A 14,159-nucleotide genomic window follows, 5' to 3' on the forward strand; every position below is an offset into this window, starting at 1 on the left:
CCATGGAATACCTCAGGCCCAGAGACCTACACATGACCGCTAGAAGAGGAAAAGGGGTTCCTGGTACATTACAGTATGATGAGGTTGATTTCCACTGTCTAGTTTTATATTTAGTAGGGAGGAATGCTGATGACATTTTATACAATAGATTCATATATGGATGAGCACATATGCCAGCCGGGGAAACATCTGAAAACACATTTTCCTAGAGTACATACAAAGGTTCCTCTGATGTTTGTTGTGTTGTGGACGTGTCTGTGTTTGTTGATGAATGTATTCCATGATTACAGGATGATCAAGTAGGAGAGCGCCATGCTCTCTTCCCAGAGAGGAAGAACATGAGGTGTTGATGTTTGTCATAAACCATTTGTCAGGGTGGGGGCTAAGACTGATCAATGTGTTTTACTACAGGATGGGGGGGGGGGGCACAACAGTAGGAATGGATAGGACTAAAGTAAAAATGCTTTGTTGACAGCAAAATATCTGCGGAGCATCTATGCACACAATGCCTTCTAGGTACTGAGTTTCTTACCCACATCAGAAATGTTCACGATACCTTTATTTTGTATCTCTCTCTGTTTCCAAACATAATAAACTGTTATTGTGTTGTGATAATTTGGTCTCGGGTTTTACCAGCATTGTTCTAATGGGTGAATTTCCATGACAGTTTTCTTTGGCTGATATCTCATTTATTAGAATGCACAATTAAGCTGTGCAGTTTCATCTGACTTTCTTAAACGTATCCAAAAACATTAACTGTTAGTCTCTTTCCCCACGAGTACGTCCTCAGGGGAAATACACATCTTTCCCACTGCACAGTATTAACAGTAATGAACAACAACAAGTTAATGTAGGGAGACCTGAGATCTGCTTCACTAGGACACAATTTTCAGCGTTTACAGTTTAAAGAAAATGCCAGTATGCCTGATCCATTTTCAGTAAGTGCCGTGATCCATGATAAATGCGCTCACAGAACATGCATGTTTGCTGTTACTTCCGATAAAAACTGCATGCAGTTTATCGTTATGCAATACTGCTCCGCCAGTGTAAACCTGAGAAGAAATAAATGGTTGGACTAAATTAAACCAACAGCTATAATGCTTTATAATGTGGTTTCATTTACCCTTTTTAATGGGTGTGGTATATGGCAGCTAAGCTCTGTTCTTATGCACAATGTATCACAGAGTCCCTGGATCCATCACATTTTCACTGGGAGCTGTCTGTTTCTCAAACTAGACACTAATGTATTTGTCCTCTAACTCAGTTGTGTACCGGGGCCTCCTACTCTTTCTATTCTGGTTAGAGACAGTTTGTGCTGTTCTGTGAAGGGAGTAGTACAAATTGCTGTATGAGATCTTCAGTTTCTTGACTAGTTCTCACATGGAAAAGCCTTCATTTCTCAGAACAAGAATAGGTCAGTGAGTTTCAGAAGAAAGTTCTTTGTTTTTGGCCATTTTGAGCCTGTAATCAAAGCCTTCTTTAATCAGCACAAAAGCTTTCAGCAGTGCTAACATAACCACAAAATGTTTTTTTTATTGATCAATTAGCCTATTAAAATGATTAACTTGGATGAGCAAACACAACGTGCCATTGGAACACAGGAGTGATGGTTGCTGATAATGGGCCTCTGTATGTCTATGTAGATATTTACAATAGTCATTAACAACATTAACAATGTCTACACTGTATTTCTGATCAATTTCATGTTATTTTAATTGACAAAAAATTTGCTTTTCTTTCAAAAACAAGGACATTTCTTAATGACCCCAAACTCTGGAAGGGTAGTGTATATATATTAGTGGGAACACTGGGCACAGCTGTAAAAGAGACCAATTTTCCTCGGACAACATATGGTAAAATGATTTGACATCATGGTCGTATAGAGCAAACCATAGCAATACGTTTTTGCAACATACATTGAATGAATATTACAGAATATTAGTCAACTAGTTGACGAATTTTCTTGTTCTCGGGTAAAGGCTACGAAGAACCAGCACACTCAGTCGCTGCTGAAAACAGAACGGTCAATGGCCTTAGTATCTTTTTTTTTATCAGGCAACTTCAGCAGCAGGATGTCATCTGTCGGATGAGGGTGTCTATGGTCTCTGTTCTATCAGATAAAAGATGCACACTAGATGTATGTGTTGTATAGGCCTGACATGGAAGGATATAATTGCATAAATTGCATAGTACAATTAATTTACATTCTTAGCACTGTTGACATTACACGCGCAAATAGCACCATTGCTCTCACTTTCTCCCTTTCGCACAGAGGCGCACGCGCTGTAACAGCGTTTGCGGTTTGTTTCGGCATTGCCCCTAAACGACCAGGTTCCTTATCAGTGACTGCTCCGGATGATGATTCAAAATCTCACTTCAGGCAAACGGTTAAGGATGGTAACGCGATCAAATTTATAGAGATATTGAATGTCATTGTGATGTTAATTTGCACTCGTTATAGTTTTTAATATATTTTATATTCATATATTTTTTAATTGACGTCGCCTGTGTTTGCGCTTTACCTCTGAGCAGGATAGAAGGCACCTTATCAAGAATTCGGAGATGGGTGAGTAGAATTATTTCAAATGTACACTGCCATCTATTCGATGTTTATTTATTTATTTTTTAGTTTGAAACTATGTTATATTTAGGTAAGCTATTTTAGCTAGTTTAGTCTGCTCCTGGTGTGCTTTGAGAAAGTGGTTGTTAAACCCTAATGGATCTTTCGAGTTAAATACATTTTATTATTTATTCTGCAAAAAGAATGCACATGCAACTCTTTATGGTAGTTATTTTCTTTGACCTCCCTCAATCAGAAATTAACAAGAGAAATTAACAAGAACAAGTGATAGCCTAGTTGTTTTCTATGGAGTGTGAGTTGTCTTTGCATTAAGGGATTCGTTTGCGTAAATAACGAGTTACGTAATACTTAAGTTGTGTATTTGTAAATAATTTTGGGATTCTTGCAAAACAATTGTTGGATAGTTGCAAATTGTTAATTCGAGCAAGTATTTTATTGCTCACTACCTGATCTTTAAACAACGAAATGTAAAACATATTTACATCTGTACCAAAATCGCTGTACTTGCCTACAAGACGTTGATTTGAGCCTGTATTTGACGTGGCATATATAGGCCTATGGCTTCACATGGCACGTTCATCTGTGGACGTATTTGACAGTAAAGGTTGTAAAGTTACCAACAGTTTACCTCATGTATATAATGGACATAATATCTCTTGTGCCAGACTGCTACTTCCACAATTTTTGAATGGATACGGTTAGTGCATATATCCGCACAACTTTGCATATAAATTAACACACCGGGGAGGTATCAGAAATGGCCATTGTCCTGTTCGATTATGTAAGTCGAACGAGTCACATAAATATGGAAGAACATCACTACGGCATTCAATATCTTTTAGTAGCCAATAATGCTGTTGACATAGCAGGGTGTTTCTGTTTAATGTGTTTTTATAGAACATTTCATAATGATCTTATTAGGTTAAAAAAATAAATGCGTGCTTTTACTACTGTAAGTGTATCTGCTAAATTACTTGTGCGTAAATCACCATCATGATTTCTCATTTTCGTTCTCCGAATAACTCCGGTTTAGTTTATAACGTCTTATCTTGAAAACCACAGTTGTGCGGGTCCCCATTCATTTGTAACCGTGGATGTGAGACCATCAGCAGTCAACCAACTTGCCAACCTGTTCTTCAACCAGTTGATTGGCTGCTGCTGCTGCCTACCCATGGGTTACCCCAGTCCAGCAGGTAGTTTTAAAGAAGTCCGACGCAGAGCTCATCTTGGGAGCAGTTTGGTTTGCACATGGTTTAACTGACATGTCAATCCCCGCATCGTACTGTCATTAGCAAGGGGCATAAGAAGGGATCAGGACGTGTTGTTTTCTTCACATTTTTTTCTTTTTTTGCTGTGCTGATAATGGATGGCTGTCGTTCGCCGTCTGTTTTGTTGTTCATTCATCCATCAGGGACAACATTGAAAACAAGTCATTTTAACGCGTCTAGTTTCACTATGTGCATCTGTTCCTGATCAATCAATTAATCAATCTGTCTATCGATCACTGAGCTTATACTGAAAGATCCAGCACTCTGATGAGGGATATCACACTGTCTCCACTCTCCTTTACTGCAGTGTTCACTTTCTCTCTCTCTCTCTCTCTCTCTCTCTCTTTCTTTATTCCCTATTCCTTTCCTCTTCTTTATCTTCTTTCTCATGTCTCCATCGTTCATATTGTCACTCGCTCATTTCATTCCCCTCTACTATACATGTTTTCTCTTGCTCTGTTCCTTCCTCAGCCCCACCCCATCCGTTACAGTGGTATAGTGCTGTAATCTAACCTAGGATCATGACGTTTCAAGTGCGTTGTGTTTGATACCTTGGACTTCTGATCATTCTTGTCACAGCCCTCTTTGCATATTGCCTTTATAAGTCTCATACATGTGAAGATTTATGCCTGTTTTGTGGTTCATTAAATCGGCTAAACCAACAGAAGTTGAAGGGTTTATGTTAGCTTTGATTCACATGCGGTCACTAAAACACAGAACATCCTGAAACCGTAATGACCCGGTGGTCGGACGGAATGTCCTTTTATATCAATGGCCAAGGAGCTGACTGTTCTTGTACAGCAAGGGAAAGGAGTTGACTGTTCTTGTATACCAAGGGAAAGGAGTTGACTGTCCTTGTATACCAGGGGCCAATTAGTGGACTGTCCATCTATACGGTGCAGCAGCGCTTGTACTTTTTGAGGAGGCTGAAGTAAGCCCTTTTGCCTTCCAAGATCCTTGTGAACTTTTACCGCTGCACAATCGAGAGCATTCTGACTAACTGCGCCACAGTGTGGTTTGGCGGATGCTCATTGCACATTTAGAAGTGCCACTGTACTTAAATTTTTGCTGTTACTTAGATGTCTACCTCAGGAACCTCATTGCTGCTATCCCTGCATTTCAGTTACACATGCTACCCTACTCCTTCAACTTGCCTCAATTGCAAATTCGGAATGCCATTGAGAACTGCCACTTGTACCCACATCACTATTTATCCCACTTGTACATTTATTATACTTCATACATTTCCTGTAAATTATAGTTTTGAGTGAGGAACCTGGTGATAAGACTGAAATGAGTGACATGTAAAATGTGTAGAATGTTTTGAACTGCTTTTTTTTTTTTTTTAGCTTATTCAGGGGTCAGAATAAATTACCTTTTGATGTGACCTGTAGGTTTGATGTGAGCTGTAATTTTTGGGATGAATTGATTGTACAAACATTTTGATTGTACAAACATTGTATCAGAGATGGGTAGGCAGTTGGCGGCTTTAATGGGGGAAAAAAAACACTAATTCAAATCTGTCCTACATTTCCAAGCCCGCGTTAAAAGAAACATTCAATGGTGTTCCCATTCGTCCCCTGAGGGCTGTGTGTTTGGGGGTGCATTTCCAAGCCCGCGTTAGAAGAAACATTCAATGGGGTTCCCGTTCATCCCCTGAGGGGCCAATCTGTGACAGTTTGCCAACAACCCTCCACTTCAATTTCCCTTTTCAAAGTAAACTGTCATTTTAGACACTGGCATCTCATCACTGCTCTCTGAATATGCCTTCCTACTCATTTATCTATCTGCATAAATAGGAATTCATGTGAGTATGACTCACCTCGGCCCCAACACACACACACACACACGTAAAAATTGTGCTTTTAGTCCAGGTTCCCTTCAAAAGCTGTGTGTGTAGTGTATCATTATAGTGATTACAGACCCAAACAGACCTTTCATTACGTGAGATAGGACACGAGGGGGTTAATGGGTCTCATAACCCCCCAGGAGGGAACACCACAGTTCACCTTAGAACAGTAGACAGTCAACATCGTGCTGATTTATCTTTCATTGTCCATGATGGGGAGGAGTCCTCCCATCTGTTGATTCTCTCATCCTCCCATCTGTTGATCCTTTCACCCTCCTGTTGATCCTCTCACCCTCCTGTTGATCCTCTCACCCTCCTGTTGATCCTCTCACCCTCCTGTTGATCCTCTCACCCACCGGTTTATCCTCTCATCCTCCCATCTGTTGATCCTCTCATCCTCCCATCTGTTGATCCTCTCACCCTCCTGTTGATCCTATCACCCTCCTGTTGATCCTCTCACCCACCAGTTTATCCTCTAATCCTCCCATCTGTTGATCCTCTCACCCTCCTGTTGATCCTCTCACCCTCCTGTTGATCCTCTCACCCTCCTCCCATCTGTTGATCCTCTCACCCTCCCGTTGATCCTCTCACCCTCCTGTTGATCCTCTCACCCTCCTGTTTATCCTCTCATCCTCCCATCTGTTGATCCTCTCATCCTCCCATCTGTTGATCCTCTCACCCATCTGTTGATCCTCTCACCCTCCTGTTGATCCTCTCACCCTCCTGTTGATCCTCTCACCCTCCTGTTGATCCTCTCACCCTCCTGTTTATCCTCTCATCCTCCCATCTGTTGATCCTCTCATCCTCCCATCTGTTTATCCTCTCACCCTCCTGTTGATCCTCTCATCCACCCTCCAGTCTGTCTTAATCCAGCTGTGTTCCAGTAGGCTCCTCTAACATAATAACAGTTGTCTGGATCCACCCCAGGTTGCCATCTGGATCAGTCCAACTACCCACAATGCCACACTGAGACAAATGTCCATCTAATAATGGCCTGAGTCCCGCCCCCTGCCCCGCCCCCTTCCATTAGACGAGAATGGATAATGTGGGACCTTGTCATGACCCACGTCACCTTGGTTACATACGTCCAGGAAGTCAGGTCTGTGCTAACAAATGCATTCTGGGGGACAAAGGGAGAGGCATCTATGTGTAGTGGGCGTTTGACTTCTGTTCTCTTTATTACTGGTGGAGATTAGGCAACCATACTGAGACATACATCTCCTTTAAACAGAAACAGGCAGAAGTGTGTGTGTGTGTGTGTGTGTGTGTGTGTGTGTGTGTGTGTGAAACGGGATGGCGGGTTAGTATGTCTGTATACACGTCTCTCCAAAAATCCCTGCAGAGATAGAAAAACAAAACATTTACCCCTTTCCCTTGAGGATTTTGGGTAGAGTTTAGAATAATAGTTACAACTCCAGATAGTATTAGAACTAGGCTAAGGGTTAGGTGATGTTCCGTTTGTGTAGGGTTGAGTAATGTTCTATCTGTTCAGGGTTGAGTAATGTTCTATCTGTGCAAGGTTTGGTAATATTCTATCTGTGCAGGGTTGGGTAATGTTTTGTCTGTTCAGGGTTGAGTAATGTTCTATCTGTGCAGGGTTGAGTAATGTTCTGTCTGTTCAGGTTGAGTAATGTTCAATCTGTGCAGGGTTGAGTAATGTTCTGTCTGTTCAGGGTTGAGTAATGTTCTATCTGTACAAGGTTGAGTAATGTTCTGTCTGTGCAGGGTTGAGTAATGTTTTGTCTGTGCAGTGTTGAGTAATGTTCTATCTGTGCAGAGTTGAGTAAAGTTCTGTCTATGCAAGGTTTGGTAATGTTCTATCTGTGCAGGGTTGAGTAATGTTCTGTCTGTTCAGGGTTGAGTAATGTTCTGTCTGTTCAGGGTTGAGTAATGTTCTGTCTGTTCAGGGTTGAGTAATGTTCTATCTGTGCAGGGTTGAGTAATGTTTTGTCTGTGCAGTGTTGAGTAATGTTCTATCTGTGCAGAGTTGAGTAAAGTTCTGTCTGTGCAAGGTTTGGTAATGTTCTATCTGTGCAGAGTTGAGTAAAGTTCTGTCTGTGCAAGGTTTGGTAATGTTCTATCTGTGCAGGGTTGAGTAATGTTCTGTCTGTGCAGGGTTGAGTAATGTTTTGTCTGTGCAGGGTTGAGTAATGTTCTGTCTGTGTAGTGTTAAGTGGTGCTCTTTCAGTCTTTCTTTGTAGTGTTGTTGTGCAATAATGTCGCTTTCTTCAGGTGGCAGGTTGGCTAGCAGTAACAGTGTTTTATGGGAAAAGTTCATATGAATCCCTTTGTGGACAATGTGGAAAAAGTCTGTCGATTGCCTCTTGAACAGTGTGCTTAACCCTATTTGCTCCAGGGTCACCAGGGTCAATAATGGCCATGACCCCACTCACCAGGGGTGTCTCAGGGGGTTATGGGATGTACAGTTTATTTTCACACCTACACATTTATAAGTGTGTGAGAACAGGACAAATAACCACCTCCATCCTTCCAGTAAACATCTATAAAAGAATATATAATTATTTTACATCAAATAAGTAAAAAAACGAATATATAAAAATGATTTGCAATAGGCATCTACCAATCAGTGTTTTTAAATGGTTTCAAGGCTGGAGCAGGTGTGATGTGTCCATTGAGTGGGGTAGTCTACATTACCCGGGAGAACAGTACGTCTTCAAACATCATTGGAGCCATAAGCATCTGGGACGCCAAAACCTCCAACTGAAATACATCACATTCTCTCTCTTCTCTCCCTTTCATTATTTCCCTTCCCCTTTTCATCACTTCAGTTCTCATTATCTCTCGATCAGTCTCCCTCCACAGCCTCTCTGTCTCCTCCCTCTCTCCAGCCCACTCTCTCGCTCCATCCCGTTTCTCTCCCTCCATCCCCACTCATTGCACCACTTCCCTCGCTCGACGGTTAACCACCGGCAGGGCTGTCAGTCATGGACATCAGTGTCCACCGCTTAGACAATTACCACCATTAACGGCCGCATTGGAGTGTGTGTGTGTGTGTGTGTGTGTGCGTGCAACAGTCAGACGGCCCATTTATTACTTCACTAAGTGAGTGTGTGTTTGTGTTTTAGTCTGTACAGCACTTACTTGGTTACCGTAGGGTCTCTGTGTGCATGTGTGTGTGTGTGTGTGTGTGTGTGCATGCATACATTCCACTTTATTAGGGAGCGATGATGGCCGCAACGTAAACAGCATGTCTGGAACAAACCCACCCTGCGCTGTGGCTCTGCAGGCGTTGTTGTGGTCTGCCCTTCCTCCGCTAACCTCTGTTGATGATGACGATGATGATGATGGGGGATTTGAACATGTAGTACATTAACAATGTTTGGGAGAACATCTTGTTTGCTTCTGGATGCCATTATGTATTATTTGAATGTGAACATTTTACCCAGATGAAAATGATTTAATACAGGCGGTCTTTTGGCATTTCTTTGATAGAACTTCATGTCATTGCATCTAGGAGGCTTGAACTGTCACAGTCTCGTGGTTGTGACAATGCCTAAAACACGCTCATCTGTATGTTCAACACCCAATCTCCGTCTTTCTAATAAAGGTCCAATGGCCCGGCACTAAAGAACCCCCTTCTCAGTCATAACCAGCACTTCTTCTGACAACCAGCAATCTCACTTTTCTTTCCGAACGGTTGCCGGTTCTTTTAAGTGAAGCTAGATTTGAATTATGTCCGGTCGGAGCAATCAGCGGTCTCCTGAAAGCCGTTCAGCCGAAGGGGGAAAAAATAAATAAAAAGATCAAGCTTTATTTTGACAAACTCCGCTCCGCTACATTGCTTCCTGTCTGGAATGCACTATAGACATCTCTCTCTCTCTCTTCCCCACCACAGATCCAACATCTATGCACTGAAGTCCACCTCAGAACCACCCACTTCCCCAGCGACCACAACCAACCTCCATGGAGTTTGTCCAAGCACCCGCCCCCCTCCCCCAAGCCACGCCCTCCATACCTGGGCTCGACACGTCCGCCGGCACCTTCTCCACCCTGCCCCCGTCACCCCTCCTCCTCCTCCTCACCTCCCCTCCCGACAACCCCCTTCTCAACGCCACCTGGCGCAACCGGACGTACCCCGGGGGGGGGAGTGACGCATGGGGTTTCCATGCCACCGTGGCAGGGGTCCTCATCCCCCTGATCTACATGGCGGTCTGTGTGGTCGGCCTGGTGGGCAACACGCTGGTCATCTACATCGTTCTACACTATTTGAGGGCGGAGTCAGTCACCAACATCTACATACTCAACCTGGCCATCGCCGATGAGCTGTTCATGCTTGGTCAGTGGGGCTTCTTTGTAGTTGTTAAGGTTTCACGGACGCGTTATAAATACTACACTATTATCACTAAAATCCCGTTTTCGGACATGAGGATCGTAGCTACGGAAAATGTTTTTTTTTTTATTCAGACATAGAACCATTTCTGGAGATCATTTAAAAGCGTTGACGTGCAGAATGAAAACTGACCAGAATTGATGGCCAATAATTGTTACCATCTACACGTTACAATAGCAGTGTTACGTTGTTGAAAAGGTTATGAGTGAAATGTGTTTCTACTGTTTTGCAGTGACTACCTGTTTCAATGTTTTAAAGTTCATGTTTGTTTAGCCTTTTGCTGCAGTCGATTAACTCGACAATAAAGTTCCTGCACGTTCTATTCGACAGGCCTGCCCTTCCTGGCGGTCCAGAACACCCTCCTATCCTGGCCGTTCGGGTCTCTCATGTGCCGGGTGGTCATGACGGTGGACGCCATCAACCAGTTCACCTCCATCTTCTGCCTGACGGTGATGTCCACGGACCGCTATCTAGCCGTGGTCCAGCCCATCAGGGCTTCATGGTGGAGGCGGCCGCGCGTGGCCAAGGCGGTCAACGCCACTGTGTGGGCGGTGTCGTTCGTGGTGGTGCTCCCCGTGGTGGCGTTCGCCGATGTCCTGGAGGACGATGGCAACTGCAGTATCGTGTGGCCAGAGCCGGCCGAGGTGTGGAAGGCGTCGTTCATCATCTACACGTGCACCGTGGGGTTCTTCGGACCGCTGCTGGTCATATGCCTGTGTTACCTGCTCATCGTGGTCAAGGTACAAACGCAGACCTTCCCCTCGGTTTACCTTTCCGCTGGGAAGAGTCTTCGGACCGTATTTTCCCACGATACGATTGAGAAGGTGGCAAGAGGTTAATTCTATAGAGTTTCATCCGTTAGTTTGTTAACCACCTTAGCTCTCGACTCACTTCCTTCAAAGCTGACGCAATCTGTGTGGACATGGGTCAAAATCAAAGTCATGAAATGGAATCGCTATGTTTTCTCCCAAGGTGCGCAGCGCGGGGAAAAGGGCCCGAGCGACTTCCTCCAGACGCAGGAAGTCCGAACGCAAGATCACCCGCATGGTGGTCGTGGTGGTGGCGGTATTCGTGCTGTGCTGGTTGCCGTTCTACCTCCTTAACATCATCAACCTCCTGGTCCTGTTGCCGGGTGAGTTCCGAGGCTTGTACTACTTCGTGGTGGTGTTGTCCTACGCCAACAGCTGCGCTAATCCGATACTGTACGGCTTCCTGTCCGATAACTTCAAGAGAGGGTTCCGGAAGGCTCTCTGTCGTGCTTCGAGGAGGGTAGACAACCACGAGAGGGGAGAGGCCAGCGAGCAGCAACGCCCCACAGAGGTCTGGGGGGGTATTGAGCTAGAGCCACGAGATGGGCCCAGGGTCACCGAAGGTCAGGGAGGAGGGGAAGAAGAAAAGGAGGAGGGGGCAGGGAAAGAGACAATAGAGGGTGCTGCACAGACGAGAGAGATATCAAAGATTGTACCGAACAGCAGAGGAGGACAAGTTGAAAACAGGATCTTGTCCACACAAGGGGGGCAGGTGGAGATGGTGAACCTGGGACAGAGGGACAAATCCGTGGAGCTGAGTGAGACAGGCTCAGGCTCGGGGCCTACTGTGGCCCTCCCCATTGTAGAAAATGGATCCAAGAACAAAAGTGACCATCCACGACCAGAGGAGACAGCGGATAAAGGTAGCAAACTGGAGATCAGCTGCCTGTAGTTCACACACAGCCAATTTCCCAATGTCCATGCTAACATACCATTTATATGAAGCAGCCCTGATACTAGTCTAGCTGAGACTGATGTCCGAATATGGACACCGTGCAGGACATGCCTGGTGTATGGTGAAGTTGCCCAAGATGTTGATTTTATGTCAGTTTAGCAAAGGATTAGGGGAGAGGAAAGTGGTGTTGGATATGTACTTAGGGAGATCCTGGAGCTAGAATATTCTGGACCTTTGGATTAGGCTTCTGGAATATCTTAAAACTCACATTTTTATAGCCATGCTTTAACCTTTGGTGCTATATAACCGTGTACGTTGTCATTTATTGTATTTATGTAGTTATTGTAATTCACTGCATTAGGGTGTAGTCTGCTGTTGTGTAAGTAATATTGTAATTATAATATTTATTGTTTGTATTTTATTCTATTGTCTCTCTTTCATCACCTTGACATTTTTTTATTTATAACATATAATGTTTTTAAATGATTGACGGATGTCCACACAACATATTGAGGTTCAGACCTCTCGGCGTTAACGCCAAGGAGTGGGCTTGGCAAGTTGGCCGATTCAGGTCCGACTCCTTCTTAGAGGCCACCCTGGAATTCACCTCAATGTCATTTCAATGGACACTTCAGTTTCCTCTGAACAGTCTGTGGACAGACCAATACCGGCGGACCAGACCTAAACTCAAACCTGGGCGCAAAGGGTTTTTGGTGGGAATATAAATCTTTTGGGTAAACACAGGCAGTGTTATGCTCATTGTGGAACATCGCAATATACAAACATGAATGACAATCATCAAATTAGGAGATATTATAGAATTCTAAGAACAAACACTGATGAAATGCTTTCCAGTACAGTTGTAGTGCAAAACAACCGCATTTCAATAATTTTCCTGTTCCATTTCATCAAAGAAAATCAGCATGTAATGATTCAATAAATGTCAGAAGTTACTTCCGAGTCCACACTGACTGGAGGATTCAAAACACAAGTGCAGATCTGCGTCCTTGTCTGCAGTGCCGAAACAACAGAAGCCCTTCATTCTGATTCTCTCTGGCCTCGCAGAACGTTCCTGATTATCACAATTAAGGTAAATTCGTATTTCCCAGTGAATAGCAACCAAACACACCTGCGATTCTAAATTAATACATTCGGGTAATGACATTAAAACGCTGCAAAGTCCATTAAAAACGCTGCACACAATCTGATACTGACCTTTGGCTAATTTGAACGGAGTGCAGGTGAATATTATTATCTCCGAGCCGGTGGTCAAAACTGTTGAGCGAAAAAAATAATATCAATCTGGCAGGTCCTGTTTATGTGGCAGAAGCTGAATGAATGGAACACAGGTGGGCTTTACACTTAAATAAAGAATTATAGGTGTTTACAGAGCCAAATGATTATTTTCTTCATTATGATGGAGGTCATTTGTCTCGGGTTAGTTGCACTAAAGCAAAGCTGTTCTGCTACAGGGCAGAGGCGTATACTGTAGTAGAGCTTTGTATTGCTGCCGACTATACTGGGTTCTTTATTGTAAAAGAAAATTGATCTAAAGTGTCCTTGGAGCTTTCTCAGAATCTGAACATAGTGTTTAATAGCTGAAGGGAGGCAGAATGTTTTGTCACATATATATTTTTCTTTCGGCTAGTGCAGTTACTGAAATGTTGTTGTGCGTGGTCGTGCGCGAGAGAGTCTGCGCCAATCAATTTGAACGGCGTTGAGTCCACAGGCAAAACTGATTCAGACAAAAACACTGAAAGAACTGAACTTAGAAGAAAGTGCTTTTTTTCCCTCATACTTGAAATTAATGATCAATACTTTATTATCAACCAAATGTCTACAATGTTCCTCACTGTGTTTTTTCTTATAATGGTTCACTCACACTGTTTGGAAGAAACCACAGAAATACAAGGACTTACAATGAATTCTACCCAAACAAATAGTATTTGTTTTATATAGTTATAATTAACTTCAATATTAGAATTTTATTAGCATATGAAATGCATGTACATGTATGTAAATTGTTTGTTGAAATATTTTTCAGCTGGGAGAACCGTATGGACAAGAACACAACTCTTGGTTTGGTGAAGAGTTGACTCTCTCACATGTTTCTAACAGTATAAATGTTACTTCTTGTGTTGTATTGTGTGCACTGTACAGTACTGAATATTGAAAACATTCAATTAAATGTGGAGTTTGAAGAAAGTACTTTTTGCATACTGCCATTAAGCTGTTTATTCTAGTGATATCCCCTTGGTCTCGCGATCGATTATCATCTGCGACTCCATTCAAGATCCTTGAGAAAAAAGCAATTTGACATTCATCCTGAGTATGTAAGGCCAGAAACCACGGTGGCCACATTTGACCTATTGAGTGGTTGAGTTTTGTCTGTTTTCCAACATTAAA

The 14,159-nt window shown here is 43.2% G+C and overlaps 1 protein-coding gene across 1 annotated transcript; it reads left to right on the forward strand.

The window, feature by feature from the left end:
- The first annotated feature begins 9,622 nt into the window (after positions 1-9,622).
- LOC105031196 (somatostatin receptor type 5) lies at positions 9,623-11,750 on the forward strand. The gene is made up of 3 exons (XM_034294485.1): positions 9,623-9,995; positions 10,380-10,789; positions 11,022-11,750. Exons 1-3 carry the CDS (start codon positions 9,623-9,625, stop codon positions 11,748-11,750), a joined length of 1,512 nt encoding a protein of 503 aa, XP_034150376.1.
- The last annotated feature ends 2,409 nt before the right edge of the window (positions 11,751-14,159 follow it).

The sequence above is a fragment of the Esox lucius genome, chromosome 9, assembly GCF_011004845.1.
Source record: "Esox lucius isolate fEsoLuc1 chromosome 9, fEsoLuc1.pri, whole genome shotgun sequence".
Classification (NCBI taxonomy): domain Eukaryota; kingdom Metazoa; phylum Chordata; class Actinopteri; order Esociformes; family Esocidae; genus Esox; species Esox lucius.

Bases quoted from the DNA above. Each gene is read 5' to 3' on its own strand.
- LOC105031196 (XM_034294485.1), top strand. From the start codon at position 9,623: ATGGAGTTTGTCCAAGCACCCGCCCCCCTCCCCCAAGCCACGCCCTCC. The intron at 9,996-10,379 runs GTCAGTGGGGCT...TCTATTCGACAG, and splicing joins CGATGAGCTGTTCATGCTTG to GCCTGCCCTTCCTGGCGGTC. The intron at 10,790-11,021 runs GTACAAACGCAG...TTTTCTCCCAAG, and splicing joins ACCTGCTCATCGTGGTCAAG to GTGCGCAGCGCGGGGAAAAG.